The sequence below is a fragment of the Neopsephotus bourkii genome, unplaced genomic scaffold (assembly GCF_033783945.1).
Source record: "Neopsephotus bourkii isolate Nb327-2 ecotype Australia unplaced genomic scaffold, CSIRO-AGI_Nbou_v1 NB_284, whole genome shotgun sequence".
In the NCBI taxonomy this organism is placed as follows: domain Eukaryota; kingdom Metazoa; phylum Chordata; class Aves; order Psittaciformes; family Psittacidae; genus Neopsephotus; species Neopsephotus bourkii.
In genome coordinates this window covers 998,173-1,025,748 of record NW_026900793.1, presented here as the reverse complement: position 1 = coordinate 1,025,748, position 27,576 = coordinate 998,173, and the positions used below count along the sequence as shown (strand labels likewise).

At 41.5% G+C, this 27,576-nt stretch overlaps 2 protein-coding genes across 4 annotated transcripts in view; one reads left to right on the top strand and one right to left on the bottom strand.

The window, feature by feature from the left end:
* Window positions 1-22,706, top strand: part of SHISA5 (shisa family member 5) — a 28,956-nt gene extending 6,250 nt beyond the window's left edge. The window contains exons 1-4 of one of the 3 annotated variants that reach the window (XM_061347003.1): window positions 6,528-6,589; window positions 19,456-19,571; window positions 20,326-20,544; window positions 22,496-22,706. In XM_061347003.1, the coding sequence (XP_061202987.1) occupies window positions 6,543-6,589; window positions 19,456-19,571; window positions 20,326-20,544; window positions 22,496-22,575 (462 nt within the window). In that variant the 5' untranslated portion in view covers window positions 6,528-6,542 and the 3' untranslated portion in view covers window positions 22,576-22,706. Of the gene's footprint in view, window positions 1-6,527; window positions 6,590-6,912; window positions 6,918-19,455; window positions 19,572-20,325; window positions 20,545-22,495 lie in introns of those variants that run through there. The other 2 variants (XM_061347005.1, XM_061347004.1) reach the window with 2 other exon arrangements.
* Window positions 1-27,576, bottom strand: part of PBRM1 (polybromo 1) — a 351,134-nt gene that overhangs the window by 111,955 nt on the left and 211,603 nt on the right. The gene's annotated exons all lie outside the window — the stretch shown is intronic.

Here is a 27,576-nt window from a genome sequence, read left to right as displayed (position 1 = left end):
AGTTGTCGATTCCTTACCATTTGATCGCTTCATCGTGAAGAAAGCCCTTTTAATTAACCCGCCAAGGATGACTTCCCTGAATCATTCACCTGCGGCACCAGGACAAACAGCAGACTGTGTCTGGAGCACCACCAGAGTAGAAGAGAAGGAATGATGGAATAGTTTGGCTTGGATGGACCTTCAAAGGATCATTTAGTCCAGCCCCCCTACAATGAGCAGGGACATCTTCAACTAGATCAGGTTGCCTAGAATCACATCCAGCTTGGCCTTGAATGTCTCCAGGAACGGGGCATCTACCATCTCCCTGGGCAGCCTGTGCCAGGATTTTATCATCCTCACTGTAAAGAATTTCTTCCTCCCATCCAGCCTCAGTCTTCCCTCTGTTAGCTTAAAAGCATTACCCCTTCTGTTATCGCAGCAGGCCCCACTAAAAAAGTCTGCAGGAACTGAGCAACAGATGTTAAAACACTCACCTCAAGCAATAATCTACGTCTGTCTTCCCAACCATCTCTTTCTTCACTGAGGTCATATTCCCCTCTCGCCCCCAACAGAAATGTTGCATTACAGCCTTGCATCCTGAGAAAAACAAACGGTGACAGCAGCTTTCCTTAAGATGCTCAAATATAAACTGCAATGAACAGGACCCAGAAGTGGGGAACAAGCAAGGCCTTTTGCCTAGTGTATAAGCAGTCTGCAGGGCTTTCAGGAGCAGAGCTGCCATGATCGTGGAGAACCGGGTAAGAACATGGGAGACATCAAGTGCAGGCCAGGGTAGTATCAGCCTCAACCTAGCCTCATGCTGGGGCTCAGCACAGCGCCACGTCCTGGTTCTGGTCCTGGTTCTGGTTCTGGTCCTGGTCCTGGTGCTTGCCCCAGCTCCCTCAGCGCTTTCCCGCTTTCCGTGTGCTCATCTCGCTGCCCCTTGCTCTGGTCACGACTCCCCCCAGTCCTGCACGGCGGTGCCTGGGGATTCTGCATCCCCGGCGGATCGCCCATCCCGACTGAGGAGAAGCAGTGGCAGCCATGGCGACGTGGTGGGTTGCCTTTGCATTCGGCTCCGGGCTCTTTTACCTGCCGCTGGCGCTGGCGGTCGGTGAGCACAAGGTGGTGACTGAGAGGAGGGAGGCCTGGGAGGGTTGGGCCTGCAAGGGGGTTGGTGTGCTTCGGCGTCTCTTTTTGAGGCGGTTTTGGGGGTTCCCGCTGGCTTTCTCATGAGGGAGTTCCTGGCTTGGAGGAGCCCCTGGTCTGGAGCAGAGACTCCTCAGCTCAGCCGCCCAAGCAGTGCGGGATGTCTTCTGTGGGCACTTGGTCTTGGGTTGCCACCTGGCCGCAGCGTCGGCAGGAGAACCGCACCTTACCAGCGGTTTTGGTGGGAGTTGGGTTTTCTGCAGGAAAGGTTATGCTGAAAGTGGTTTGTGTTAGACAGCGGCACTTAGTGTCCCAGCCATGACTGTGTGCATCCACCTAAGGAGTGCTGTTTGCTGGTGAGCCCAGGGTAAGAGTACTGGGAGAGAAATAATGTACCGCAAAGTGGCTGCCAGTTACTGTTGATGCATCCTGTTAAAAACCTTCCCCTTACCACCCCTGCCACAATACATTTTAACCTTTCAGAGTGAGGTTCAAATAAATACTTAGTGTGAAGTGATGGCATTGCATCGACAGCGCTGCTTAGATGAACACATCTGATAGCTATGCATGAACTCAGTTATACGATGCTAACATTGGTAATTGTTTTGGGTTTTTTGGGGGGTTTTGCTTATTTGCGTTTTTGTTTGTGTTGGTTTTTTTGTGGTTTGGGGTTTTTTTTATTTCAGCAGCCTTATCTGTAATTATCTTGGTGTTGTGCTTAAAGGATGGAGCTTGTGGTCTTCCACAACTTTGTCATGTAGGAGAAAAAGCAGATGTGATCATAGGACTAACCAGATGAAGTCCTAAAAAAGGAGAAGTGCTCTTGATATTGTGTGCACCTGGCCTTTAATAAATGGGGTGGGAAGTGAGAAGTTTTCTTATTGCCATGTTTAGGGACTTTCAGTAGGAATAGTTCAGCAGCTCTATTCTTGAGGTGGAACTCGATGAGGTTGTTAGGGTGGTTCACTGGCTTTGTGAAGTCATCAGGCTGCTGTTTTGCAGGGTAGGATGAACCCCTCAGTAGCAGGTATGCCAAAACAGGTGGTCATTTGTGCCTTCCTCAGCCTTAGTCCTTGCACTGTGGTGGGTTGGGTGTGCACTGGACCTCTCCTGAGGTGATTGAGATCATTAACGCAGCAGAAATGCAGCTGGGGTGTCCTGGTTTCAGCTGCTGTAGTTAACTTGTGTTTCTAGGAGCTGTGCTCTGTTTTGGCATGTTGATAAGACACCAAAGATTAATTGTTGCTAAGTAGTGTGGATGGATTTTTAGCAAAGAATGGCCACGTTCCCAAGTCAGCAAGTGCCTATGTGGAGCTCAAGATGAACCGAGGATGAAGGAGGACGTGGGTAAAGAAGCAAAAGTAACGGTGCAAGCAAGGTAAGAGGAAACTGGACTGTGCTAAGATACAAAATAGTGGACTCTTAGCAAGTTTTAAAGGTTAAGTTCTCATGCGCTTATTTGATAAACTATTACTAGTTGCTGTGTGCTGCAAGAATATGTATCCAATTGTGATACACCAAGCTATTGTAAGCAGATGCAGACAACAGTAGAAAAAGGATTGATGCTCTACAATAAATGGCTTTTGTCTGATCACAGTGATCTCTGACTGAGTCCATAATTTTTCTGCAGCAAAGTAGTGCCTACCCTGGTCAAGGACTTTTCAGTCTCTCATGCTCTGCCGGTGAGGAGGGGCGCAGGAAGCCATAGGAAGCACAGCCAGGAGAGATGACTCAAACTAGCCAAAGGGGCATTCCATACCATAGAATGTCGGGCTCAGTATAGATACTGGGGGGGGGGGGTGTTGGCCTGCAGGGGCCCATTACTACGCAGGGATGTGCCGGGCATGAGTCAGTGGGGGTTGAGATATTGTGCTGTGCATCACGTGGGGTTTTTGGTTTGTTTTATGCCTTTCTCTCTATTTCCTATTATTACTGTGTTTGACCTTACTTCAATAATTAAACCAGTTCCCAGATGGAGCGGAAGAGCTGATTTTACTCCAGCTCCTGGGATACCGGGGAATAATCCCTTTCAACAAGACTTAAGTGTCCAGCATTGCGATGACTATTAGAGGGGCCCTGTCTCCAGCCAGGTGGAGGTAGGGGACAGTTGGATTTCCTGGACTGTGTGGATCAGATGGCCTGGCACATCAGTCCCACAGAAGTATAAGGCTCTAGTAGATACCCGTGCACAGTGTACCCTGATGCCATCAAGCTGTCAAGGGGTGGAACCCATATATATTTCTGGAGTGACAGGAGGATCCCGAGAGTTGACTGTACTGGAGGCTGAAATCAGCCTGACTGGGAGGAACTGGCAAAAGCACCCCAGAGAGAATTGAGTCAGACAATGGGACTCATTTCCAGGATAACTTTATAGACATTTGGGCCAAAGAGCATGGCATTGGGTGGGCATATCACATCCCGTACCGTGCACCAGCCTCTGGGAAAATGGAACAGTACAATGGGCTGTTCAAAACTACACTGAGAACAATAGGTGGTGGGACTTTCAAGCATTGGGATACACACTTACCAAAGGCCACCTGGCTGGTCAACACCAGAGGATCTGCCAGCAGGGCTGGCCCAGCCCAGGCAGAACTTTTACATATTGTAGAGGGGGACAAAGTTCCTGTGGTGCACATGAAGAATTTGCTGGGGAAGACAGCCTGGGTTATTCCTGCTTCAGGTAAAGGCAAACCCACTCGTGGGATTGCTTTTGTTCAGGGACCTGGATATACTTGGTGGGTAATGTGGCAAGATGGGACAGTCAAATGTATACCTCAAGGGGATTTGATTTTAGGGGGAAACAGCCAATGAACTTAATTGTGGGCTGTTGCCTGCTGTGTCACATTTTTACATCCCATCAACTAGATGTCTTCAGGCCACCAGCGGCTGACCCTGACTTCCCTCTGACCACCATCCCAACAGAGAATGAACTTTGATAGAACCAGACGAGTTCTGGGGTAAAGGAATGATCAGCATCAGCAGGCAACGATCCAACACTGCACACAGCCTCTCCTGCCCCGAAAGACTGTCACAAGAGATGGAACTCAGCAGCATCATAGGGATTGGTCCATGCACTAAGAAATGATCTCTTTGTCTGTGTGTGTATGTGGACGTATATATGTAAGAGAGATGGTATATTGAAAATGTGGGATCTGAGCATGACGTGAATGATATGGAACTGGGTTTAGCAGTAGCAGTCATTTTTTTCTCCTTAGTAGCTGCTGCAGCGCTGTGTTTTTGGCTTTCAGCCTGGGAACAGCGCTGATAACACCGATGGTTTTAGTTCCTGCTCAAATGTTTAGACTGGCCATAGGACTTTGTGAGTCTCATGCTCCTCCGGGAGCAGGGTGAGGGAATACGGACTGCATGGCTAATTTGTTGACAGAGTTTAAACCATGACACCGTGGTTATCTCAACTCACAGATTTTACTTCTGGTTTTTTTGGGTTTTTCTTCCTTTGAATCAGTTTAGCTTTCATTTCCTTGTTGGTGATACAGGAGAGAAACGGTTGTCAGCTGACATTGTGTCTGCAGGGAGAAAAAACCTGGCATAAGCATGCATCAACACATTAGCAGAAGTACTACAGTATTGGTATGGGAGGAGTTTCTCCTTGCTTGTGTTTAATGAACCTCCACATTTAACCTCTTAGCACTTCTTTTTTGTTTCTTTTTTTAACGTTGGCAGCCATATTCAGGTTTGTCTTGGTGCCAGAGAGTTCAGTTTTCAAATGGCAAAAGCAGCTTAAATACTCCAGGAAATACCCTTTACTTTTTTTTTTCTGCAGGAACACGATTTGTTAGCTTTGCCTCTTCTTGTTTGCTTTCTCTGAACAAGTACACCTGAAGCAATTTGAGCTTCTCAAATTCAGTTGAGGAGCAAAGAGGTGTTAATGTCATAAGAAAGAAAATGAGGAATAGAAACTAGGTGACTGCAGCATTTATCACTGAAATGATAATGATATTCCTACTAAAGATTCTTCTTAGGAAATGGTTTTTGCCTAAGCTTGGAGAAGTATTTTTATGTGAAAGTTGGAAGCTTTTAATGTGTCATTTCTACACTGCAGTCATTCAGGCTTGAGAGGGCAGAGATAGAAAAAGGCAAGTATGTTAAGGAATGTATCAGGCCAATGTAATGCTGAAAATATGGGATGTCTCGTAAGAAATCCATCCTAGTACATGGATGTCTCCATTTCCTTAACTGAACTGTCACTGATCAGTTGACGTTTGCCACTTGACTGATCTTAGTCCTAAAAAAATCTCTCTTTTATGTCATGTCTGGTTTATGCTGTAGATTAACAGGATTGGGGTTTTCCATGAGGTTAATAAAACAACAGGCAGAAACAAACAAGTCATGTGGAAATCCAAATCTACAGTGAATGCAGTTGCATTGTATCTTTTGCATCAATTCAAATATCTAAGAAGATTTAACATTTTCTTCTAACTGATCTTAAGGCTTTTGTGGGTTTGGGTTGTGTTTGTTGTTTTTTCTTTTTGTTTTGTTTGGTTTTTTGGCTTGGTTTGGGGTTTTTTACATTTTTGGCTAGTTATGTTGCTCTCTGAATCTTTACAATAATTTGATAGCTACTAGTGGGTGTAGTGAGTAGGGTAACAGCAGACAAAGCATCTAGTAAGTGTATTTGCATGCAGTTTATGCCTTTAAGTATGTGTGAACAGGTGGGAGGAGCTGCTTGACAAAGACAAGATACTCTGTGGGCAAGAAGTATTTGCTCTTGCTTTGCTTTAAAGGAAATTGTTCCTAAGAGCTAACTAAACTACTTGAAACCTCTTTAAATGTTAAGCCAGGTGAGGTGCTCAGTATGAGAGAGACAGTTTATATGATTAGCTCTTCAGCTGAATTTTATTTTTTTTCAGTTTTGGGTGAGGATTGTCATGATTGATCATCACGGCAAGGCACAACCTGCTAAATCCTGTCCTTATTTCTGCTGTGGACACTGCATGCTCCAATACTGTCGCTCTAATGCATTCTGAAAATTTGACGAACAACAGCTTCAGTGTACTCTGCTTGATGGAAGGTACGAGGCAAACTCAGTGTATGCAGCAGGTTATAATTCTAGTGTCAAATGATGAAAATACAGAGTTTAATATTTAAAAGCTTATTAAGAGGCGTTTCAGCTCTGTATTTGGCTCTACTGGGGTCTGGATTAATGCGTGTAAGTTACCTGTAAAATGGGAGCAACGAGGTGGTCAAATTAATGCCTGAATGGGTGTGTGATTTATAAATGCTTTTTACCCATTTTTTATTTTTAATGACAAGATTTAAGTGTAGGTTGTCTTTCCTGAGGATTTGTAACTTAACCAGGTACTTAGGAACACCGGAATTTAGCCAGTTGCAAATTCCATTGTTGAGATGGGTTCTCTTACTACGGGACATCTGACTCGGGCAATGCAAATACCATGCAGGTTTTTTCGCACTCTGCTGATGACATTTATTCTGGCCCCTGGTAAGCCATGCAAAGTCTGTGCTTTTAGCATGATATTTGTTTGCCAGTTCTCCCTTGTGGTGTTGGTACATGCGGACAGAACTGGAAAACAGACGGACTTACTGGTGTGCTCTCGCTGCCTGCCAAAGCCTTAGCGCACGTGGTCTGCGCTCTGAGATCCTGGCAGGTCGCACCCGTGGTGGCTCGGGCAAAGCAGCTGCTTTTGTCTGAAGGGTCTCGGGCCCTTTAAGGGGCGGGGTCAGCGTCTGGGCGGGGTGCGAGCGGCAGAGGCAAGAGTGAGGTAAGCGGTCGCGGCGCTGCGGTGAGGGGTGGTCGGAGCAAGCATGGGGTAAGTGGTGCCACGCCGTGGTCAGGGCCGTTGGGGTTTGCTGTGGCTCGGCGGCTAAGCCCGGCTAGCCAGGGCAGAAGCTCGCCCTTCATCGGAGCGGCCCGTGTCCGCGCAGTTCGGATCCTTCAGCGAGCTCCCGGGAGCGGCGTGGCGTGGCGCGGTGCCGTGCGGTGGATAGCCGGGCCCCGGCTGCTCCTCTCCTATAGCTGAGTGGAACCCGCCGCGCTGGGTCACCTATAAATCCATCGTGCTGCATTTTACGCACGGCAGGAAGAAATTCTCGCTGGGGGCCTCTAATGGTAGCTGCCCTGGTAGACGCCGCGGCATCGATGGGAAGAGAGGAAGCGAAGTCTGGGATCTTTGGTCTCCCGTGACCCAATACCCTTCCGTAAAGAAAGGGTTAATGTGACAATCAGTTTGGATGAGGGGAGGATGCCCTTTCTCTGCTGGTCTGATGTAGCTGCCTTGGGCGTCTTCGAATGCACGGTTTAAATGCAGCAGGGGTGAGCCTCTTCTTGCAACCAGCGTTCGCTCTTGATGCGTTTTTCTTAGAAAGATATGCCAAAAACGCCTTCCATTTGCTGTCATGGGGGCTGCAGAGATGTTGAATCTGCTGGGGTTATAAAGGCTTAATGTAAATAATGTAATTTCTTTTTTCTGTGCTAATAAGCATAGTTACTAAAAAGCACAGAAAATGAAAGAGTATAAATAGTCTTTTCAATAACAAGCCAACCCTCAAAACCCTGAGAAATTGCTAAAGTAATTGTAGCCAAGGCCCACGGTCTTTGCACAGATGCAGAGGTGCCTTTGTAAATGAGAGAAAACATTTAGGAAGTAGCAGCTAAGTTGCTTTAATTATCTTTGCTTTCAGCTGTGGAATGGCTAAAAAGACAATCATGGCTGGCTTACTTTGAGAAAACATGTGACTTCTCTTGTTTTCCTTTCAGTTCATGACAGCTTTGAGAAATAAGTGCTGTGCAAAGGCCTAGGCTTCACATCAAACTTAGTTTTTGGTTAGGCAGTGTTCACAGAAAGATGTTAACTATTGACAGAAATTTCATGTTGAAAAGCCTCCCAGATGTGACTCCAGAGGAAACCCACATCCCAGAACTGCCCAAAGTGACTAATGACTGTAGGCTTCAGGTCTGAGTGTTTCAACATTGAATTGAAATGAGTAGGACTTTATGTGACTGCAGTCAGTGGGAAGCTGAATTCATTCTGGAAGAGCTGTCCCTAGCTTCTGTCTGCAAGGCATGCTCCGTCCTCGCTTTATGTGCTAATTTTATTTTAAAAGACGAGTTTTACACTGCATCTTGGTGCCTGTGTTTCTTGACTGGGTGGAGAGGAAGGCTGATGTCAGTTGAGGTGTTTCTTCCTATCTGTCTCCAGCAAGATGGCCATAGTTTTGAAGCAGCTAAATAAAGGGGGAGAGGCAATGAAGGGCAACTGTTTGGTGCCTTGTTCTTTCTGGTGAGTTGCAAATACTACCTTTGACACTGTATTTCAGAAGGAGGGTGGTTTCCAGATTCAGAGAGTGTTTATTTCCTCATTCTTGCATCAGGCTGATGCCAGGATCAAGTTATAACTCCGGCACGTTTCTCAGCAATCATGGCATTTTAAGAGAATTTCACCTCTCTGAGGGCTTGTCACAAACTCAACATGGACTTGCCACTGGGCTGAGTGAGCTGGGGTCTTTCTTCTGTCTGCTTGGAAAACCTGCCACAATTAAGCTCTAAGTTGATGGGCAGTGTTAGGGAAGGGGTAGTGCTGGTATGTGTGTTCTTCCTTGTGTAGCTGAGGAGTTTGTAGTTTGCCTTTGCTTTGGCTTTTTTTTGTCGTGTTTATTCTGAGATTTTCTGCAGAAGTGCAAGCAAAGCACCAGCTTTTAATAAGTTTCTTCTTATTACTATTCTTTAATGTTAGGATCTTTCAGTATTGAATATTGAGGTTTAGGTGCTGTTGAGGCAGGGGTGCAAGGCACTTTGGGCAACCCTATTAAGTGTATGTAGTTCACAGTGCGAGCAGTTTATAGCCTATAATCTTTTGGACATTTTAAAGATAATAAATTCCAGTCCTTTGAAATGTCTTCATGATATACATTAAAGTACTTGAAAGCTTATAGCTTCCCAGAACACTGCATTTGGAAGCAAATGTGAGCATTCCAGGAAAAGAATAATAGTCAATGTGAGCATTTTAGGGAAAGTATAAAAGTCAATGTGAACTCAGATTCAGGTATTACCCATTGTTGATCAATCCTTCAAGATAATTTGGAGCTTTTAGGTCAGAGGATAGGCATATTTTTCATACCACTAAATTTGTTAGATTTGCTTCCATTTTTCTTTGCATTCAGAATGGCCATGAGTAATTTCTACGGTTTCTGCTGCTAATGGCTGCATTGTAGCAAGGATTTACCACTGGAAGGTGTTTCACTTTCTAATTAGATTACTGAAATTTCTCCTGCTTTGCTCTGGTTTCCAAGATGGATTGTGAGTAGTAAGGTTATTACAGTTGGTTTTCCCCTTCTGTTCTGCAGTATGTGGTGTTATTGCTTTAAACTATGAGAAAAGCAGAGCACTGATTCACTGGAACAGCAGTTCTGTGGCAATTTTCCTTGGTAACTTGGTTATTTAGCCTTGCCATGCCAATTTTCCAACAAGGACCCTTACTGGAAAAGGAAATTAGATGACTCATATCAAGTAATTCACAATTCAACTACTTGTGAATCACTTGAGTGTTTAAGGAGGTGGAGTGATTGAGAGCATCTGTATCAAAGTTGCAGAAGAAAGTTCTGTAGCTGGGGCAGCTGCTGTCAGTCCTAAATGGAAGCAAAACTTCTGATTGACTTTGGACACAGTTAATTGTACACTGTTTCTGAATTAATTTCTGCCTTGAAATTGAAGCACGTTGTAGCACTTACAGTAATGCTTGAGAACAGGCTGTTCATTCTTAGGTGATGAGAAGAGGGAGGTGGAATGACAGTCTTCCTAGGAACCCTCTGCTCATTCAGTTTTTGTCATGGGCTGATGAATGTGCTGTCTTCTGACTTCATCTCCGTGTCATTCTGCTTGCCTTTGGTTGAAATGGAGGATCTGCAATGGTATACTACATGCATGACTTGTCAAAACCAGTGATTTTTTAACAGTGGAAGCTGTGATTTTCCTAATTTGCTGATCCTCAGTTTAGAAGTTTTCAAGCATATGTCTTTTCTATAGACTAGATAAAAATACTGTGGTATTGAACTGTACCCCATTTTTCCTCCTCCCCATCACTATCAGGGACTTCAATTTACACTTTCCGGTGTATTTGGATGGTTCAGCATCTGTAATAGGCTGCCAGTGGTAAGAAAATAAATCGCAAAGTTTGTTCATTGGAAAAGAACTTCCAAGGTCGCAGCCTTTATTGCACGAGTGGAGGATTTCTTTCCCAGTGCTAGTCCTTAATATTTTCTGTAATAATTGAGTTAAACTGCACACAGAACCTGTTCTGTGAGGCTTGCATTCAAACACAGGCTAATCTCACCTTGCATCTCGAAGGAATGTAAACTTCCTGTCTAGAAAGAATTGAGATTCGGATTTGAAGTTACTTAAAACAATTGTTCTGAGTTTTTTACTAGTCTGAGAAGTAGATACAAGCTTGCACTATTTGTGACTTGCATTTGGTTTTATCTTCAGTGTATTCTCAGTGAAGAAGCTGCTTAAAGCTGACAAAGCAGCTGTGAGTTGCCATTAATCATTATTAATTTCTCAGCTGCCTGCTTCAAGAAGTGGGCTTAATGCAGGTTCATTGAAACCAAGGTGGAAGGAGAGGCTGAAAAATGCTGTCCTGGCTCAAGAGGCAGATGTGTACGGTTGGGTTAGCATGCTCTTCTAACTAGAGAAGGCTGTTCCACTGCAAAAACCAAGACAGTCTGGCCAAAACATGCAAAGACACGGTAAGATGAGTCATTAGATTATGCTCAGGAGTTTTTTTTCTGTGGGTGTGTACTTCACTGAGTGTATTGAACTAGGGTAGAGTATTCCCTTTCTAACTCTGTGGGCTTTGCTGTGCCTCCGCAGAGTGTAACTCTGAAAGCAGTAATTTTTAACGTACGGGTTGACTCTGGAGAGAAGCTGTCAAAGCAGCTGCAGGTAGGGTAACCCTCAGAGAAGGCTCCTGTAGCTCAAGAAACAGAGAATCCTTCTTTGAGAATATGGTTAAAAGACCATGGTTGTTATGTGAAAGTTTGAGCGTGTGGATTCCAAAGCTAACTCCAGCTCTGCCTTTTCATATGCTAAATAGTAAAATAGCCACAGCCTGAGGTGTAGTAGCCAGAGGTATTTGTGATAGATTGTCTTGTGGATGTGTTACAAGAAGAGAATGTCCTTAAATTGCCTACCCTTTTAAAACTTCAGTTATAAGGTCTTCTGTGAAATGAACAAATCAGTTTTATTTCAGGACATGAGCAACTCTGCAAAGACTGGTCTTTTGACAAAGCCTGGTTTCACTAAAAACATTTTATGCTGTTAATTTTTACTGTGATGCTCCTCTGTTTCTAGATGGTCTCTGGCTCTCAAATCCACTAGGAGGTAAACTTTAAAACTTTTTTTTAAGTGGAAGGAACCAGTCATCAAATCCACTCTTGTGCACTTCACAACTCCCCCCCCACCTTTTTTTTTAAGTGAAGGTCTTATTCCCATTTAAAAGGAAAAGTAGTGGTCAGCCAGATGTGATCTCTACTGCAGAAGTCTCTTCTTATTTGTGTAGTGATAAATTTTCCTTGATGATCTTCATTGTGCTGGATGAGTAATACCTCTCCCAAAGAGAGAGAGAATGAGCTTGTCAGTTCGTAGTTGTATAGAAGAATTAATTTATCTAATTTAAACTTTGCTCCTTCCTGAACACGGTGTTTCTAACTTTTATGTATGTAATGACACATAAGTAATGTGAGTAAAGAAAAAGGTGTGTTTCCTATAACAGCTGGGTTATATGGCAGGTAATGCTGGTGGGTGTAACCTTGTCTAAACTTCCTTTTATTGCAGTTTCAGTGTGTTTGACACGTCATATGTTGGGTTGGAATTTGCCGGGCAGAAATCCTGTTTTTAAAGATTAGGTTTAACAAGTTAAAAACTTTAAATTAAGTTAGTTTCTAATTAGTTGCTTAACTCTGCTTCCTGAGATTAGTATGCCATTGGCAGTAGCAAATTCTTAGTATCACGTTTGCTGTTTATGTGGCAAAACTTTCTGGAGTACTTTTCTTTTGTTTCCAGTTAAACTTGTTCTATTAATTCAGTTAACCATTTCAGAAAAAAATAAATCCCTCCCACTGGCTTTACGTTAGTTCCGAATTTTAGTTAGGGTGGAGGGCAACATCCTGTATCATAGAACTGGGATCCTAATGATGGGAAGGGAGCTGACTCACTTGGTTTGCCTCAAATATCTGTGCTTGTAATAGCCTACTTTTTTTTTTCTGGCACTAATGAGCATTTTTTGATTTATTGTCTGTAGAAGCAAATGTCTTATAGTGTGTTTAAAAACAGTTCTTAGAGTCCAGTTGGACTTGTCTGCAATTGTCTTGTGACCTGCATGAAGCTGCAGTGTTAGTTCTTGCAGTGTTGACGAAGTATTTCAGTTGCTCTGAGTGCAGCTCTGACTTCTCCCCTTGTTGCATGCACATTTTTAATGTGCCAGTTACCTATAGCAATTATTCCTGACTGTCTACAGAGTGTACCGTAGCGGATTTCCTGCAAAACTTCCCTGGAAAGTTCTATTTTTAGTATGCATTACAAAGGGATTTCTGTAAATGGACATATTTAGGATGAGTAAACTGCTTACAGACCAAGATGATGCTTGTATGCATCCTCCATAATAACCTGTTGGATCTGGGTATCAGGTGGCTGAGTAAACCCACAAAATCTAGGAAGCTCCCTCCCTGCCACTTGCTCATGTAGACTTTGAAAACTTTAGAAGTTACTGGCTTTAAAAAGTAGTAATTAGCTTTACTTCCCATAGGTCTTTGTGTATGAAATTGAAGTGGATTATTTTTGGCTTAAAGTAACCCACATCAGCTTCTTATTTAACCAAACAGAAAAAGGACCCTTTCAGTGCATATTCAGCAGACTTTTTCTCAGAAGAGTCTTGTGTTTTCTTTTTCTATAACACTTTTGCAGTTTCAGGGCTTTTTGGCTTACCATGGCATTATTATTGTCACTTCAGTATTGGTTCTCATGCCAGAGCTGGCTTGGCTGATGATTGCTAAAGGGTTGCTGGGCAGTGCTCAGCTATGGACTTTGAAGTATGTAGCTCAGGGTTGTTTGGACTGCAGATAAGCAGAGGTGTCCCAGGAACTGAGCTGATGAGCTCCTGCTGCAAACTTTCCTTCTTTTGGAAGGTATCTAGACAAAGCTGGAAATGTGGTAAGCTTTAGTGGTTTTCAGTGGCAGCTAATCTGTGCCCATGCTAGAGCAGTTTAGCAGTTTACAGTTAGTGATGACTTGAGCTGGTACTGCACTGATGTGTTGGGAAACATGGGATGAAGCAATTTTGTCACGTTAAGTAGCATATGTGGGCAAGACCCTAGGAGGGACACTCTGAAATGCTAACTTGAGTTAACATTGGTCTGAAAGATGGGTATTACAGTTCCAGTCCATGCTTCACTGCATTGCGTAGCTCATAAAATAACAGCAGTTACTCAAACCTGCCAGTCTGATGCAGCTTTCAAGATCTCATAGTTTTGAAAGCATGCTTTTCAGTCTGACTCTTAAGCCTGTTGCCCACCACAAGAATCACTGGTCCCTTGTTTCTTAAACAATTCTGGATCATATGGAGATCTCATTTGGGGAAGGTGGCCTCTAGTTTACCTGGGGCTGGAATAGGTCATGGCGGACACCCAGCAATTAGAGTGATTGCACCTGGACTATGAGGGTAATTCTGTGGTTTTGGTTGTCCACATGTGCTGAAGCTTCTGTGGCCCAAATCCCAGCTGTGTTGAAGGAGGCTGGTCAATCTTATCAAGTGTCAAAGTCATGGTGATTGTTTCCTGTGAGTACGAACCTCACAGGAGTTTGCTTTCTGAATAACAGTAGTTTATTTAGTGTTTTTTGAGTCTAGTGAAGTGGTTCTTGTGTTTTGAATCTCCATGCTAAACCTATAAATCAAGGAAGTGTGTTTGTAAAGTTGTAAAAATGAATTCCTCTGGAAGACTCTTGGGAGTCCCTTTGAGTTTTCTTAACAAAATAACACAAGTTTATAATTTCTTTTCCTGCTAGACTTTAGAGGCTGTATGTGGCATTGTATGGCTGCAAATAAGCTGCTGGATTTAGGAAAGCATCTCAGTCTGGGGACCTGTTTGGGCATGCCCTATATCTGAATCTGGGCAAGTCTGGACATTTGCCATCCTGTCACATTCCTGGAACTGTCTCCTTTTCTGGAGCAGTAAAGAATGATATGTGAATACTCATTTTTTTATACTTTTAGGGATGGCCTAAATTGTCTTCTGAGGACTTTCCAGACCACCCAGTGTTTCAGCCATAACTCAGTATTTGCAATGTTTGTTTTTAAAAGCAGCTGTGCTTTTGAAAAGGACCCTGCCAATGTTTTTCATGTAAAACAGAACAACTCTTGGAATAGATTAGAACTGGTGAAATAGTTTCACAAGTTTCACTATAGTTTCACAAGTTTTCACAATAGTTTCTGCTTAAACTATTAATTTCAGAACTAGGTGGTCTTACTGTTGTTTACTTGGATATTTTTTTTTTAAAGACAATTTGCAGTGTCCACCATTGTCATAAATGCACGCAAAAGCTTTCTTTACAGCAGGGCTTACAGAACGTTGCCAGTTTAAGTGATTCAGACTATTAAGGAGGTTTAATAATACGTTGGTGGAACTGAAACTTGGACGTTTTAAAAGGCTTTGAATACACTCAAAGCATTTTACTTCCCCCCCCACACACACTTGACAGTGTTTGAGATCTCTGATCTGAACAACAGCCCTGAGAATTAACTGCTACAAATAGTACTATTTAGACCTTGTGTTTGATACTCACATTTTAATATGCCCGTTGTATCTCATTTAGTACCAACAGGAGTAAAACAGGTGCTGATCACATACCTTCCTTTATGAGAAGTGATACCTATTTTGAATAATTAGGCAACTTTAAAGGTAAGGTGAATCTTTGAGGTATGCTCCTTACACATACAATTTAGTGCTTTCCAAAGGTGAGAGAATAGGGGTAGAATAGAGCAAGGAAAGAGGGTGGTAGGAAAGGGCCAGGGAGTTGTCTCTTCACATTTACTTTCCTGTAGATACTATGAGAAGTTGCAGTTTATAATTGCTGCAGTAGAAGTGCTATTAGGTCTGATTTTGTTTTCTTTTAAATTCTTGGCAAAAGTTAGCTTTCTTGTGAAGAAAGAAGCAGGAAATGACAGGGAATAAACTCAAGCTGTTTATAACAGGGTGTGCTTTATTTAGAGACTCGGTGCATACGATGTGGGAGTCTGGAAGCCCGTGTTCAGACTGTGAAGCCATCAGAGCATTATGATCTGCTGCCAATGGCCCCTCTGATTTCTACACCTTGATGTTTGTTTGCAGAATGCAGTGGGGAAGGTGGGTTTTTTGAATTGGGTTTTTGTTTGATTTCTCTTTCTTGGTTAACCATTTAGGGGAAGAATCTTTAAGCTACAGTCCCTCATGTCTGATCTTTTTCATTTATGTATAATGCTAACAGAAGTAATTAAATTATTTAGTGTGAATATATTTTTTTTTCAAATATTTTCAAAGTTGTTTTAGACAGGTTCATCACGAAAAAGCAATTAATGAAGCAATGGTTTTGTGTAAGGAAGGAGCGCAGGCTTTTTGGAGTTAACATGCTGCAAGAGAGTCGTTATGAAGTAGCTGGAATATCTTGTCTCCTGAAGCTTAGATGGTTTACTGAGTAAAGTATGCTGAACACCATTCTGGCCTCACTTGTGGTTAGCTTCCTGCACTTTTGGGACTTTTGTTACTGAATATTCAGGAAGAAGTGCTCAGGGCAATACTGTTAGGGCAGTATAAGGTAGTGCCTGACTGTTCAGATATTCCAAGAGTATTGCTAGTTCTGATCATCAATAGGAATGGATAAAAAAAACCCATAAACTTTTGAAGAGCTCTAATGTTGAGAGAAGGTGTTGATGCCACAAGTTGCAAGTTCGTAACACTTACTGGTTTGTTGTCTGTGAAAGTCACACTGCCTTCTGCGGCTTCAAGATGTCAGTCTGCGTGAGTCCAAGCACTGGCAGGAATATTATGCTTCTGCTGTAAAGTAGGTGATAAAAATGCCTACAGTTGTGTACAATTCTTAGAAAACTGGGAAGGACTAACTCCTGTCTGTTATTATGTTCACTGGGCTGTTTCTGAAGGCTTATAATTTTGGCGTGTAGCAATTACACAGTATTTTCATGGGTAGAATGGAATCACAGTGTTGTTTACACACAGAACTGCACTGTAAAGTGTATACAGCTGACACACTTGTACTTTAAATATATGTCTCTATTTAGCTCTTTAAAAGACAGATGCAAAATGTCATCTTGCCATAGTTGTGTCATTTTAAGCAAAAAAGAAGAAAAATGATGAAAATGCACAGGGTGTCTCCAGTAACATGGTGAATATGAGGATATGGTGGTGGTTGGGGTTTTTTTTTGTTTCCTCTGAGCTTTGCTTTTGTCATGTTCCTTATTAGAGGTATTAAATATGCAGTGAGATATGTGCTTCAGTGAGCAATAAACTTTATTAAAAATAAGCTATTGGAGCCCATGCTTCAAACTGACCAGTGTTTATCTGTTGGTGGCCAGCTTGGCTGCAGATAATGCTTGTGCTGTTTTTTCTCTTGTATCAGAACCAAATTTGGTTCTGAAAGATAAGGGTGCTCTGCCAGTTTCCTGCTGTGCTATGTTGTGATGTGTAGATGTTTCTCCACTTTGTCCATTTTCTCAATTTCTTAGGTTTCTTTGATTTTTGCCCAGCTTTTGCTGAAGTTCAGAGAGGTTCATTGTCTGTAGAAGTGAAAAATCTTAGTTCTCTTTTTCAGGCCTATTCTCCTTCCTTGACACATAGCTAGTTCACTAGGAAAAAGGTTTGGTGTGTTTGTTGTGAGTTTGTTTGTTCTTACTTGTTTTACTGGGGAAAATGCTAGAGGAAGAACCTGGAAGACACTTTTCCTTTGTTGTCTCTGCTAATGTTGCTTGGTAATAATTGTGTGTAATGGAAACGTTAGCTTCCCTAGTGAGAGAGGTTTCTCAGGGTTGGTAGGGAAGTGGGAACAAGAGCATGGAAAATGCTGTTGGCACTCCACAAGTAGCAGTAACTGTAGGTAATGTTTGTCGTCATGCATTTTGTAGAGGTGTCTGTGTTTTGTCACAGACATTCATGCTGTTTGAACATTGCAGGCAAGTTAAGTCTACTGTGTGAATCATTGTGCACACTTCTCTTTCTTCTTGTGTGTATATATGAATTTATATAATGAATATCTATTAAGGACCCTGTAGAATTAATCTGAATTCCACAGGTCACTCTTACATCTAATCCATTTCTGGATACACAAATATTCAGCTTGTGTTTCCAGGCTAACTTGATGTGTGATTGCCTTATGGACAGGAGGCAGCCTGTATTTCAGGATGTGGTATCATTGTGCATGTTTACACCACCAATTGCATTTTGTATCTTCCTTTTTCTACCAGGCTTGGAGAAATGAGGTTTTGGGGTGGGGATGTGCTGGCTGTGAGCTTCCTGTGCTGAAGTGAAACTAATGCCTGTGAGGATGGGGGGGCGTGTAAAAGCATCGCAGTTAGGAATGCATTTGTGTGTGCAAGTCAGCATACGAAAAACATTCTGTAAAGGTGCAAATAAATGTGACAAAGCGTGTGTGTGTCTTTACATCTGCAGCTGTGTTGCAATCATCTTTGCTTTCCTGGCCGTGCTTCTTACGTGGCTTCTCTGACTTCAGGAGGCTGCAGCAGTTCCTGCTTCCTGTTTTACATGTAAATACTGAGATGCAGTGACTGTAGGCAATCCACAGTATTGGATTTAGTACTTGAGAAGTAGATCCATAGGATTATATTTAGTACTTAACAAAATCAGTGCACAAAATACAGTTACCATTAGACAAAATTGTTGATCAGATTCTTTGTTGCAGAAACAGTAAAATTGATGGAGCCTCTCTTAAAGAAAAAAAAAGGCATTTTAAGAACCTGTTTTTTAGTGTCCATCTTACTGAGGGTTAAGTTGCTCTAGATTGCTGAGGAGAGATTTTCCCAATTTGGGCTAGGGATAGAACGATTCTTTTTTATTTCTTGTCAATGATTTACTTTTCCAGTGTCATTTACACTCAAAATCAATTTTCACATTTGGTGGCTGGTTGGTAGCCAAGCAGAAATTGTTGGAGGTTCTGGAGATGTCGTTTTGTTCAGAGCTGCTAACAGGAAACTGAGCGGTAAAAAAAACAGCAAAACCTAGAGAGTTCTGTGGCCAAAATCTCTATGCAGAAGGAAAAACAGGATGGGTATAAAACCAGCTGTCCACTCCTTTTAGAGCTTGTTGTTCATTAAAACTGACTTTCTGCAATTGTTCCCAAAATTGATGTATGGTGCTTTTTTATATATATATTTTTTAATTAAGAAATGAAAATGCTGAAGACCTTGCCTGCTGTGGAAGAGGTTTATAGATTTTTAGACAGTAGGAAACAGAGGATGTGAATTAACACTTGAAAGGGAATTGTCACCGGGCATTTAATGATTTACAGTGATACTTTCTCTTTCCTATGTGGTAAACAGAACTTACGAACAATATTCTCCATCATTTGATACTCATCGCAACAGTTAAAGCTGGTGTAATCTTTGGCCTTTCACACTAGGTTTTGGTGGTTTTAGCAGTGTTTCTGTCTCTCAGATGCAGCATAGCATACTTGCTGTTGCAGTAAAGTTAGCACAGTTTCAGATCTTCCAAAGCACATGAAGCGTGGCTTCTAAAGCAACTCTTTACAAATGCCAAGGCACCTGCCAAGAATCTGCAGCACGGAGAGGTCAGCTCAGGACCAAAATTGTCTCAGGGTTGGGCATGGGAGGTCTTATCAACGCGTGAAGAGCTTGCTGTGACCCCAGAGTCTGGGGTGCTTCATCTCGTTCGTGCCTTACCTGTGTGTTCACAGCAGTCAAGCAATGCTTGGAAAGTGAAGTCATCAAAGCAGTGATTTTGAAATTTGTTGCTGTTACCTTTTGGAGTACATAAAGGGATACAGAGTTGTACTAAAATACCAAGAATCCCAGAGTCACTGAAATGGGAGGGACCAAAGACTCATATTGGGTCCTTTTCATGCACAGGGGAGCACGCGTCTTGATAGGGGTTGCTCTGCTTCCACTGGTTTAGCAGGCCTGACCTCATGTTAGCACTGCATTTGACAGTTATTTCTTCAAATGTGTGAAGTAGTAACAGATTGGAGGAGGAGCAGTGTGTTTGCTGCAGAAGGTCAGGATGAGGAGGGATGAATTTGTGTAGAAGAATCTTACTACTTCTGATGGCATCTTTTTGCAGTTTTGGAACCCTTGCTGCGATTGGAGTTGCTGTTTGTGCGGTGATTATAATTACTATTATTCTGTGCCTCACCTGTTCCTGTTGCTGTTTGTATAAAGCCTGTCGAAGACCAAGGCGTAAGTACTGGATATTTATTTTCTTTTTTACATCTTTGAACAAGCCTCCCATTTTTCCCCATGTGTTCCTTTTAAGGTGAAAATAATCTTGCCTTACTTCTCTGCTGCAGGAGTTGCAATACCTAAACAAAAAAATACGTATTTAAGGTGCTTCAGAATGAGAAATTGCAGAGAGGTGTTTTGGAATGTTTTCTAAGCATTTATAAGTTCTCTCTTCTCCAACCCCCAGCATGGGGGTTTGGGTTTGTTTTTTTGTTGTTTGAGTAAGCAGGGGATAGGGATTTGTTAGCATCTAGGCAACATGAAAAGGAAACTCATTTGGGCAATCGTGGTAGGAAGCTCCTTACCTAATAAATGAGATATTTATTATCTTAACCCTTAAAAGCAGGTAACATTTAAAAAATCAGTAGGTTTTCCAGTCTTATACTAAATGATAGATACCTTGGCTGCAGGTTTGGGTTCCTGGTTTTAAAGAGTCCAAGGCAAAAATTCTTTGCTCTTTGTGGCTGAGAAATGAGGTAAGTTGACTGCTCTCCCAGCACCTGAAGGCTCTTATTGCCACCAAGATCAATGGAAGCATTATTTAGAGGCATACATTTTTAAGTTTTTTGTGGAACTCAAAATAAAATTGCCCAGATTTTGAAATGAGAAATTGAGCTTGAGAGAGAATGTTTTTTACATTGCTGTTGCTGGCTCTCCCAGATGATCTTCTAGAACCACCGACACTAACCATATTCCTTTTGCTTGCTTGTAGCTGTTGTGACCACCACTACTTCCACTACAGTGGTTCATGCTCCCTATCCCCAACAACAGGGAGCATCACCCAATTACCAAGTAGCCCCATACCAAGGATATCAGCCTGTGGCTATCCAGCCACAACCTGGAATGCCAGCAGCACCGTACCCTGCACAGTATCCTCCCCCTTATCCCATGCAGCCATCAGGACCCCCGGCTTATCATGAAACAGTGGCAGGTAAGACAATGCTGAGTGCTTATCTCTTAAATAGCTGAAGAGGCAACTGCTTTGGAGCAAATTTTGTATGATTTACATTTATTATTTTCTGTGACTATATGAATGTAAATGTAAACAAATTATGTAAAACTTAAGTTACGGTGGGTGCTGTAATTCACCCTTGCAATTTCCCCATCACTATTTCTATGTTAAGCATTGCAAGAGGAGGTGTAGCTGGAGCTGCATTTGCAAAGTTTGGTGCTATGTGGGACTGTTGGAGGATCCAGTACAATATTTAAATGATGCAATTTACTAATACTGTTAAGATTTCATATTAAAAGGCCAATTAATGTATGTGTAGTAATTGTGTTTCTACATATGTTTTCTAATTAATATTTGCTAGCTGTTTCAGTCTCTACACAGATGGCATTTTCTAATAGTTCATCACTATTTCCATAGAATACTGTCTCTGATCAGCTTCAGACAAGCTTGCGAATAACTACAAGTTAAAACTATTGGAATTTTTTTGTTTTCTGCTTTCCCTCTTTGACAGCTTTGTTTTCATGCAGCTTTATTGTTGCTAATGCTAATTCCCACTTCTGCTGGTAATACCTGTTCCCTGAACAATTGGCTCCTGGCTCTTCAGAGTGGTCAAAACTAGACTGTTAACCTCTACTGGGATCGTTAAGCCCTCTTACAAACCATGCTGTTTATCCTTCCAAGTAACAAGCAAAGTATTGTCCCGAATTCCTAAAGGTATCTGAAGATAATGCTTAGAAAGTAACTCTTTTGTGACAGCTCAAATATAAAATAGCTGTTCATGGTCTTAAGCATTTGTATACCAATTAGAAACTGCACATTAACAGTGTGCAGACCAGCCTCACATGTAAACACACTGACTTGGCAGGCCTGTTGACTCTCTCTTGTAAACTGAAGAAGCTGTGGGATTTATGGAATTACCCAAAGTGCTATGGCTTTGTTTTTATCATGTGATAAAGTGAGCCAATAAACTAGTCATTTTGCTTCTCCTGCTCTGGTTTCTCAAACTGTTACTGGTTTGTTAGTTATTAAAATACTTCTTTTTCTGGGAAAATCTTGAAGCGCTTTTCCATGTTGCCGGCTGAGAACACCTCAAAGTGAGAGCTCTTTCCTTTATTTCTCTTGTCTGCTAACCAAGGGGCAGCCTCTTAATCAGGTCATATGCAAAGGAGAAAATACCTGCTCTGTCACACAGGAGCCAAACTCACTCACTTTACAAGATCAGCAAAAGATACCCACACGTACGTGTTCCAGGGATCTGATCAGGTGGTGTGTTACTTGAACTAACGTGCTGTTTGAGAGACCTGAAAACGAAGATGCCACTTGAGAGCTGCTTGTCCCAGAATACTGTAAAATAGAGACAGATTCTGAGTTATATACATTCTAGTATGTAAGTCAAGTCAAACTCTTTAATGTGCTTGGTAGCAATGGTATACCCCCCCCCCCTTTTTTTTTTATTAACTCTGTCACACTTACTGGGAAAGCATTTTCCCTGAAAGAATCCTAAGATGCTTCCTCTGGTCCTTTTTCTTTTGCCCAGTGGTTTATTTTTGCTTCTATTGGGCATGTCCTGTTGTTTGTGCATCTCTGACTTGCATCGGCTGCTTTTTTGGACCAAATCTGTTTCTTTGTTTTTCAGACTATGTCCTCCCCTGAAGGCTAACCATGTACTTGTGGGTGCCATAATACACATTTCCACTTAAGCATAACAAGCAAAGCCTAAACCAGACCACAATAGTAAAGGTTTTTGTGACCTTACTTTTGAAGTATGGATGCTGTATGAGTTAGCACAAACTGTTCTCAAGTCCAGTTGAGATGCTAGATAAGTTGATCCTCTTAACTGTGTGCTTAAAACAGAAGTTGCCATTATAGATGTAGAATTGAGAATGTTAAGTTTTACAGATTTGTTTTCTCTTGTGTTTTGCTTTTGCAGCTGGTGCTGGAGCACCTTACCCAATCAGCCAGCCCCCTTACAACCCTGCTTATGTGGATCCTCAGAAGCCCATCTATTGAGAAGGTCATCTACTCTCTTCTGCATATAAAACTCTTAAAAGTATAATTTGTGCTGTTTACACCATGCAACTGTAGTATATTTTTCTGGAAGACAGCAATCCTTTGTCTCAGTGAAGTCAATGTTAGTTCTGTATCTTTTTTTTACATGCTTCAGCTATGAGGCAGTATTATTTCTCTTGCAGAAATTGTTAATTTATACCTCAAGCACAAAAAAGAGATTTTGTTCTGTATGCAATGGGGAAAGCGTGAAGGAGGAGAACTTCAGGAATAAGAACCACAATAACTTTTGCTGTGCAATAATGTTTAGAGGTCTAATACGAGCATTATCAAACCTCCAAAGCTGAAGCACTTTTGCACAGTATTAAAACAAAAACTTAATCTCTTGAGAAGCTACCTGATATCTGTTACGTATGTACTGCCTGTTTTGAAGCTACTATTGTTAGGTGAGATACCATGTAATACTTTTCCCATTTAAAAGGGAATGTTCCTTTTTTGAAACACAATTTCCTTCTGTAACCCATAGCAAACCACATGTAGTTCTGTAGCCTAGTTTCATTTTGCTGTGCAAATAGCATGAGTTGATGCTTTCCTTGTTTTCTTTCTGAATTTTAAGGGTTAAAAACTGTGCCTTCACTGGCTGTTTTTCTCAGGCCGTTTTAATTTAGTGCTAGAAATTAACAACAAAACCAAACTACCTGCCACTTAGTCGGAAAAAAAAATAAATCAAAAGCTGAAAACCTGAGACTTCTTCATTAAAATTATTGGATGAGTATTTGTTGGATATCCAAGTATTATTGGACAAGGTTACTTAAGTCATCTGTTGATGAGTTTGGAAGACAAATTAGCTCCTTAATAATGTGTTAAACAGAAGTACCTGCCAGTGTTTAGTACTGCCTCATCGTAACAGAGGAATTCATTTTGCAGGTGTTTTTAAATGCTTGGGGCTTGTCACTGACTGTCTCTAGTGGGAACTGCAGATGGCAGGAACCTCAGAATGACAGATCCTTATTTGAATAATAATGGAAAAGGAGGGTAAGAAATCCCAGCCCAACACAGTAGAAATTAAATCTCCATTTTGACTTCTCCATTTTGACTTCTCCATTCTCATAAAGCTGAGCAGTGAATAAGAAGTCAAGGAAATGGAAGAGTGGTGGGACCTTGCCACAGTGAGGTAACATATTTTCAGGAAGGTGGTGCTTGCAGTCATGAAATGTCTTGAGGCATCCTCATGACTATTGCTAGTGGTTGTAAGGCTTTTGGTTCTATGCACCTTGTATTGATCAAATGAATCATGATTTCTTTTTAGTGTCCTCCAGAATTTTAACTTTTCTAACGTTGAAATACAAGTTGTTAGTCCTCAGTACTGTCTGGCCCGTTGTATGTATCCCTGTGACATAATTAGTAAAATAACTTTGATCTATCTCATACACTGACTTTTATGTTTTTAGAGGCTGTTGAGCCATTTGGCCTGTGGTTCTACATCTGGGGTATATTACTGCTTGAAAATCATCAGTGGTGGTGTTGCTTTACCTCATACAATGAATGAAAACTGCTGCAGTCAAAGGCAGCTTTATTTCTCTTCCTGATTTTTGAAGTCTATTTCTGGGTTATTCCAATTCTGTTTTTCAAGAAAGTCTTCAGGGCATTTCAGAAGAAACTTGTAGAAAGCTTTTAGCATTGGGATTCTTGACAGCCTGTGCCCCCCATTAAACCTCTCTGAGAGTGTTGAAGTTAATAGCATGAAATGGTGCCAGGAGGCACTTGCAGAGATGCATGCCTTTTATCTGTGTGTTCCTCCTCCTTTCTCCCTCCTGAGAAATTGAGTGATGCTTCAGTACACTGTTTGAAGTTATGTGAGAACCAGAAATGCACAGTGTCTCCTGTATGAGGGATGAAGAGTTTTTCTAGAAATCTGGAATTTTACGTGTGGGAGGGCACTGAATAACTGCAGAAACAATTCCCTTGCTAGATCATACCCCTGTGTGTCTATTCCTATAGAAGGAGGGCAGAGACCATTCCAGCACCTTTGTTAGCCAGCTGCCTGGATGCAGTTTGGCCAGAGAGCACAGCTGCCACGTAGCTCTCGGAGCACAGGTACAATGTTCTAGTGTTTGGCTTCATGAGGTGGTTACTCCACACTGCTCTTCCTTTCCTCCAGATGATGTGAAAAGCATGCAGTTCGTGGCAGTGCAAATAAGGTTCTTTTTTGGTTATGAAAGAAAAATCTGCAATGTCATGAGAAATTGGCTCAGCCATCTGCCACCATCCCTAAGAAAGAGAGGAGGAAAGTAAAGTGGCAATAGTAATAGAGGTCCCTGAATCTAAAGTTCGGGTGTAGATGTTGTACAGACCAAATAAATTGCCTTGAACACCAGTGTATGTGGAGTGGTGGGAGGGGATGAGGTGAAGGAGCCTGAAAATTTACCCCTTTAGTGAACACATGCTAATGAAAACTACATGCAGGTGAAGAGATGTTAATATACAAGGAACTACTAGTTACAAAATTTGTTGAAATAAAACAGTCCACTTAATTCATAATTGGAGCACTTTGACAGTTCTTTCCTTACTGTTAGTGTATTAATAATCATTAACAATAAGGCATAAAACCAAATTTTATGTAGTTGCTGCCATGCATCATGTTTAAACTTGTTTTCATACAGTTAAGAGAATAAGATGGTTACAGAAAAAATGGAGAAGTTGATCCATAAACTTTTAGTTTAGGCACTACTGATGTGTCAGTCCAGGTAGCTATTGCTTTCATGTCAGACGAGTTATACACAGTGCCATAGAGGAAGCGGAATGGAATTAAGATGTTATATGTTGAAAGAGTATATGTGGGGTTTTGTGTGTTTAGGTTTTTTTTTATTTTTGTTTTTCTTTGGGGGGGTTAATTCTGTTAGTGCCTTTGTTTCAGAACTGCTTTGTGGAATTAAATACAGTAATTATGTTGTACTGAATTTACTAGATAGTCACTGTTGATTCTGTTACATACTGCAACCTAGTTTTGTATTTTGTTTGTAGTTTAAACGTAAGTATTCAAAAGTAATGGCATAAACTCTATGTGCCTTTGTAATAAATGCAGTCTTTTAAGTATATTCTATCAATTCTGTTTTTTTAGCCTCAATTTGAGTATTATTTAGGAATGTATCTACAAAGCTACACTTTACTTCATTGTGTTTGACAGATAGCGTTACCAAGTATACTTTTAGTAACCTTATATCATGAATATCACTTTTGCTAGTGGAGACTGAAGCCTAATTGAATTTACAGGTTACAACATTGAGCAAGGACAATATAAGCTCCTGAATGATACTCTGACAGTATGCTTCAAAGCTCATCTAAAAGGGTTGCTTCTAAGGCCTTGTCTACTCTAAGGAGTAAGTTAAATGCATGAAGTATGAACACATTAGCTAACAAAACCCAAGACATTTTGAAAGTCTAGTGTAGATAAGATGGGAGACTTCACAAAAGTCTGTAATTTGCTTAAAGTTTCGTATCTTCTCAAAGTATATTTTGACTTGTGTGTTGAATATCATGCCTCATTTATCAACTTGGCTAGTTCCATGTGTGGTAAGTAATGCTTTCTACTTACTCTGTGAAAACATTTTTTGGCTGATGTTTTTATTATCAATAGTTTTGAAAAAAAATCTTATGAAAGGTTGCATTCATGCCCCTGACTCATTAGTCTTACTTTAAGATATTATATACATATTATTCAGTAGTTAAAATAACTTGCTGTTTTAACAGCCTAGCACAGGCTAAACTTTCTTAAGCAGTACTTCACACAAGTGGGATTAATGTGAATAAACCCAATTCTGGTCAGATGTTGCATGCTACATGATGAGGTATTTTGTGTTTGTCTTATTACACCTTGGTTTATAAAAAGGTATTTTGAGGCCTGACCTGACACAAAGCAGTTGTCTGAAAGTTTGCTTTGAGTGGGGAGTGGACTAGATGACCTACAGAGGTCGCTTACAATCTCTGCTCTTCAATGATTCTATGAGTTGTAGAAAATAAGGCGTTACCTTATTAAGGTAACGCCTTAATAAGGTGCAAATTCCCTAAATATTTTAGTCAATGATGCATCATTTACTGTATTCTGGATCTAGTTTTAGTAGAAATAAACTGCTGTGTGTTTGAATCCATGCAGTACCTCAGGTCCTTGGATCACCACAGGAAGATGCTTAGCAACAGATACCTTTTCCTATGCTACAACTGGTCAAGAGCTGCTGTCCGTAGGTCTTAAAACACGTCAGGAAGGCTGTTGTCCTCCTTTTTGCATAAAGTTGCCTGAGAAATGGGTAAGCTAGTAGTGGTGATTGCTTTCTTCATCCAGCTTCTGCCTGGCCTTAGTCCTGTCTCCTCAGTTCCTGGGGGAGGAAAATGCTTAGCAGAGTGGGAGCTGGAGTTGCCATCCCCATGGGCAAGAAAATAGGTGGCTGCTACTGACTGAGGAATGTGATAATCATGCATAGAACACGACTTGTTGTTGTTCAGAACTTCATTATTCAGCCCTGTAGCTGTGCTTGATGCCAGGGTAAATTCCTCAGTTAAGAGAGGCACAGCTTACCTGTAACATGTTGGGAAAATGCCTACTGGCCTTGAAAAACAGAGCTGCTATGCCGTGGATTGCTCAGGGAGTGTCTGGTAAGAACAGTGTGAGTTCTGTTGTTTTTAGGTCATGAAGATAGCAAACCGGTAGTCCCATTATCTGTAAAAACGCTTTGGGTTTTTTTCAGGGGATGATCAACTGTTGCATATGCTATCCGGTTTCTTTAATCCCAAGAAAAAGTTGAAAGAATGTAAAAAGGGAAGAGTTACTGAAGGTCAGTATAATCTTGCAATAATCCTGACAAAAGATTGGTCTCTCTAAATGGCTTTACAAATAATGAATTATGGCAGCTCTGTACACATACCTGTCTGCCCATTCTCTTGAGGAGTGCAGCCTAGTTTTTCCTTAAGAGCATGACCTTTCCAGTTACAAAAAATGCCTTTATTTTT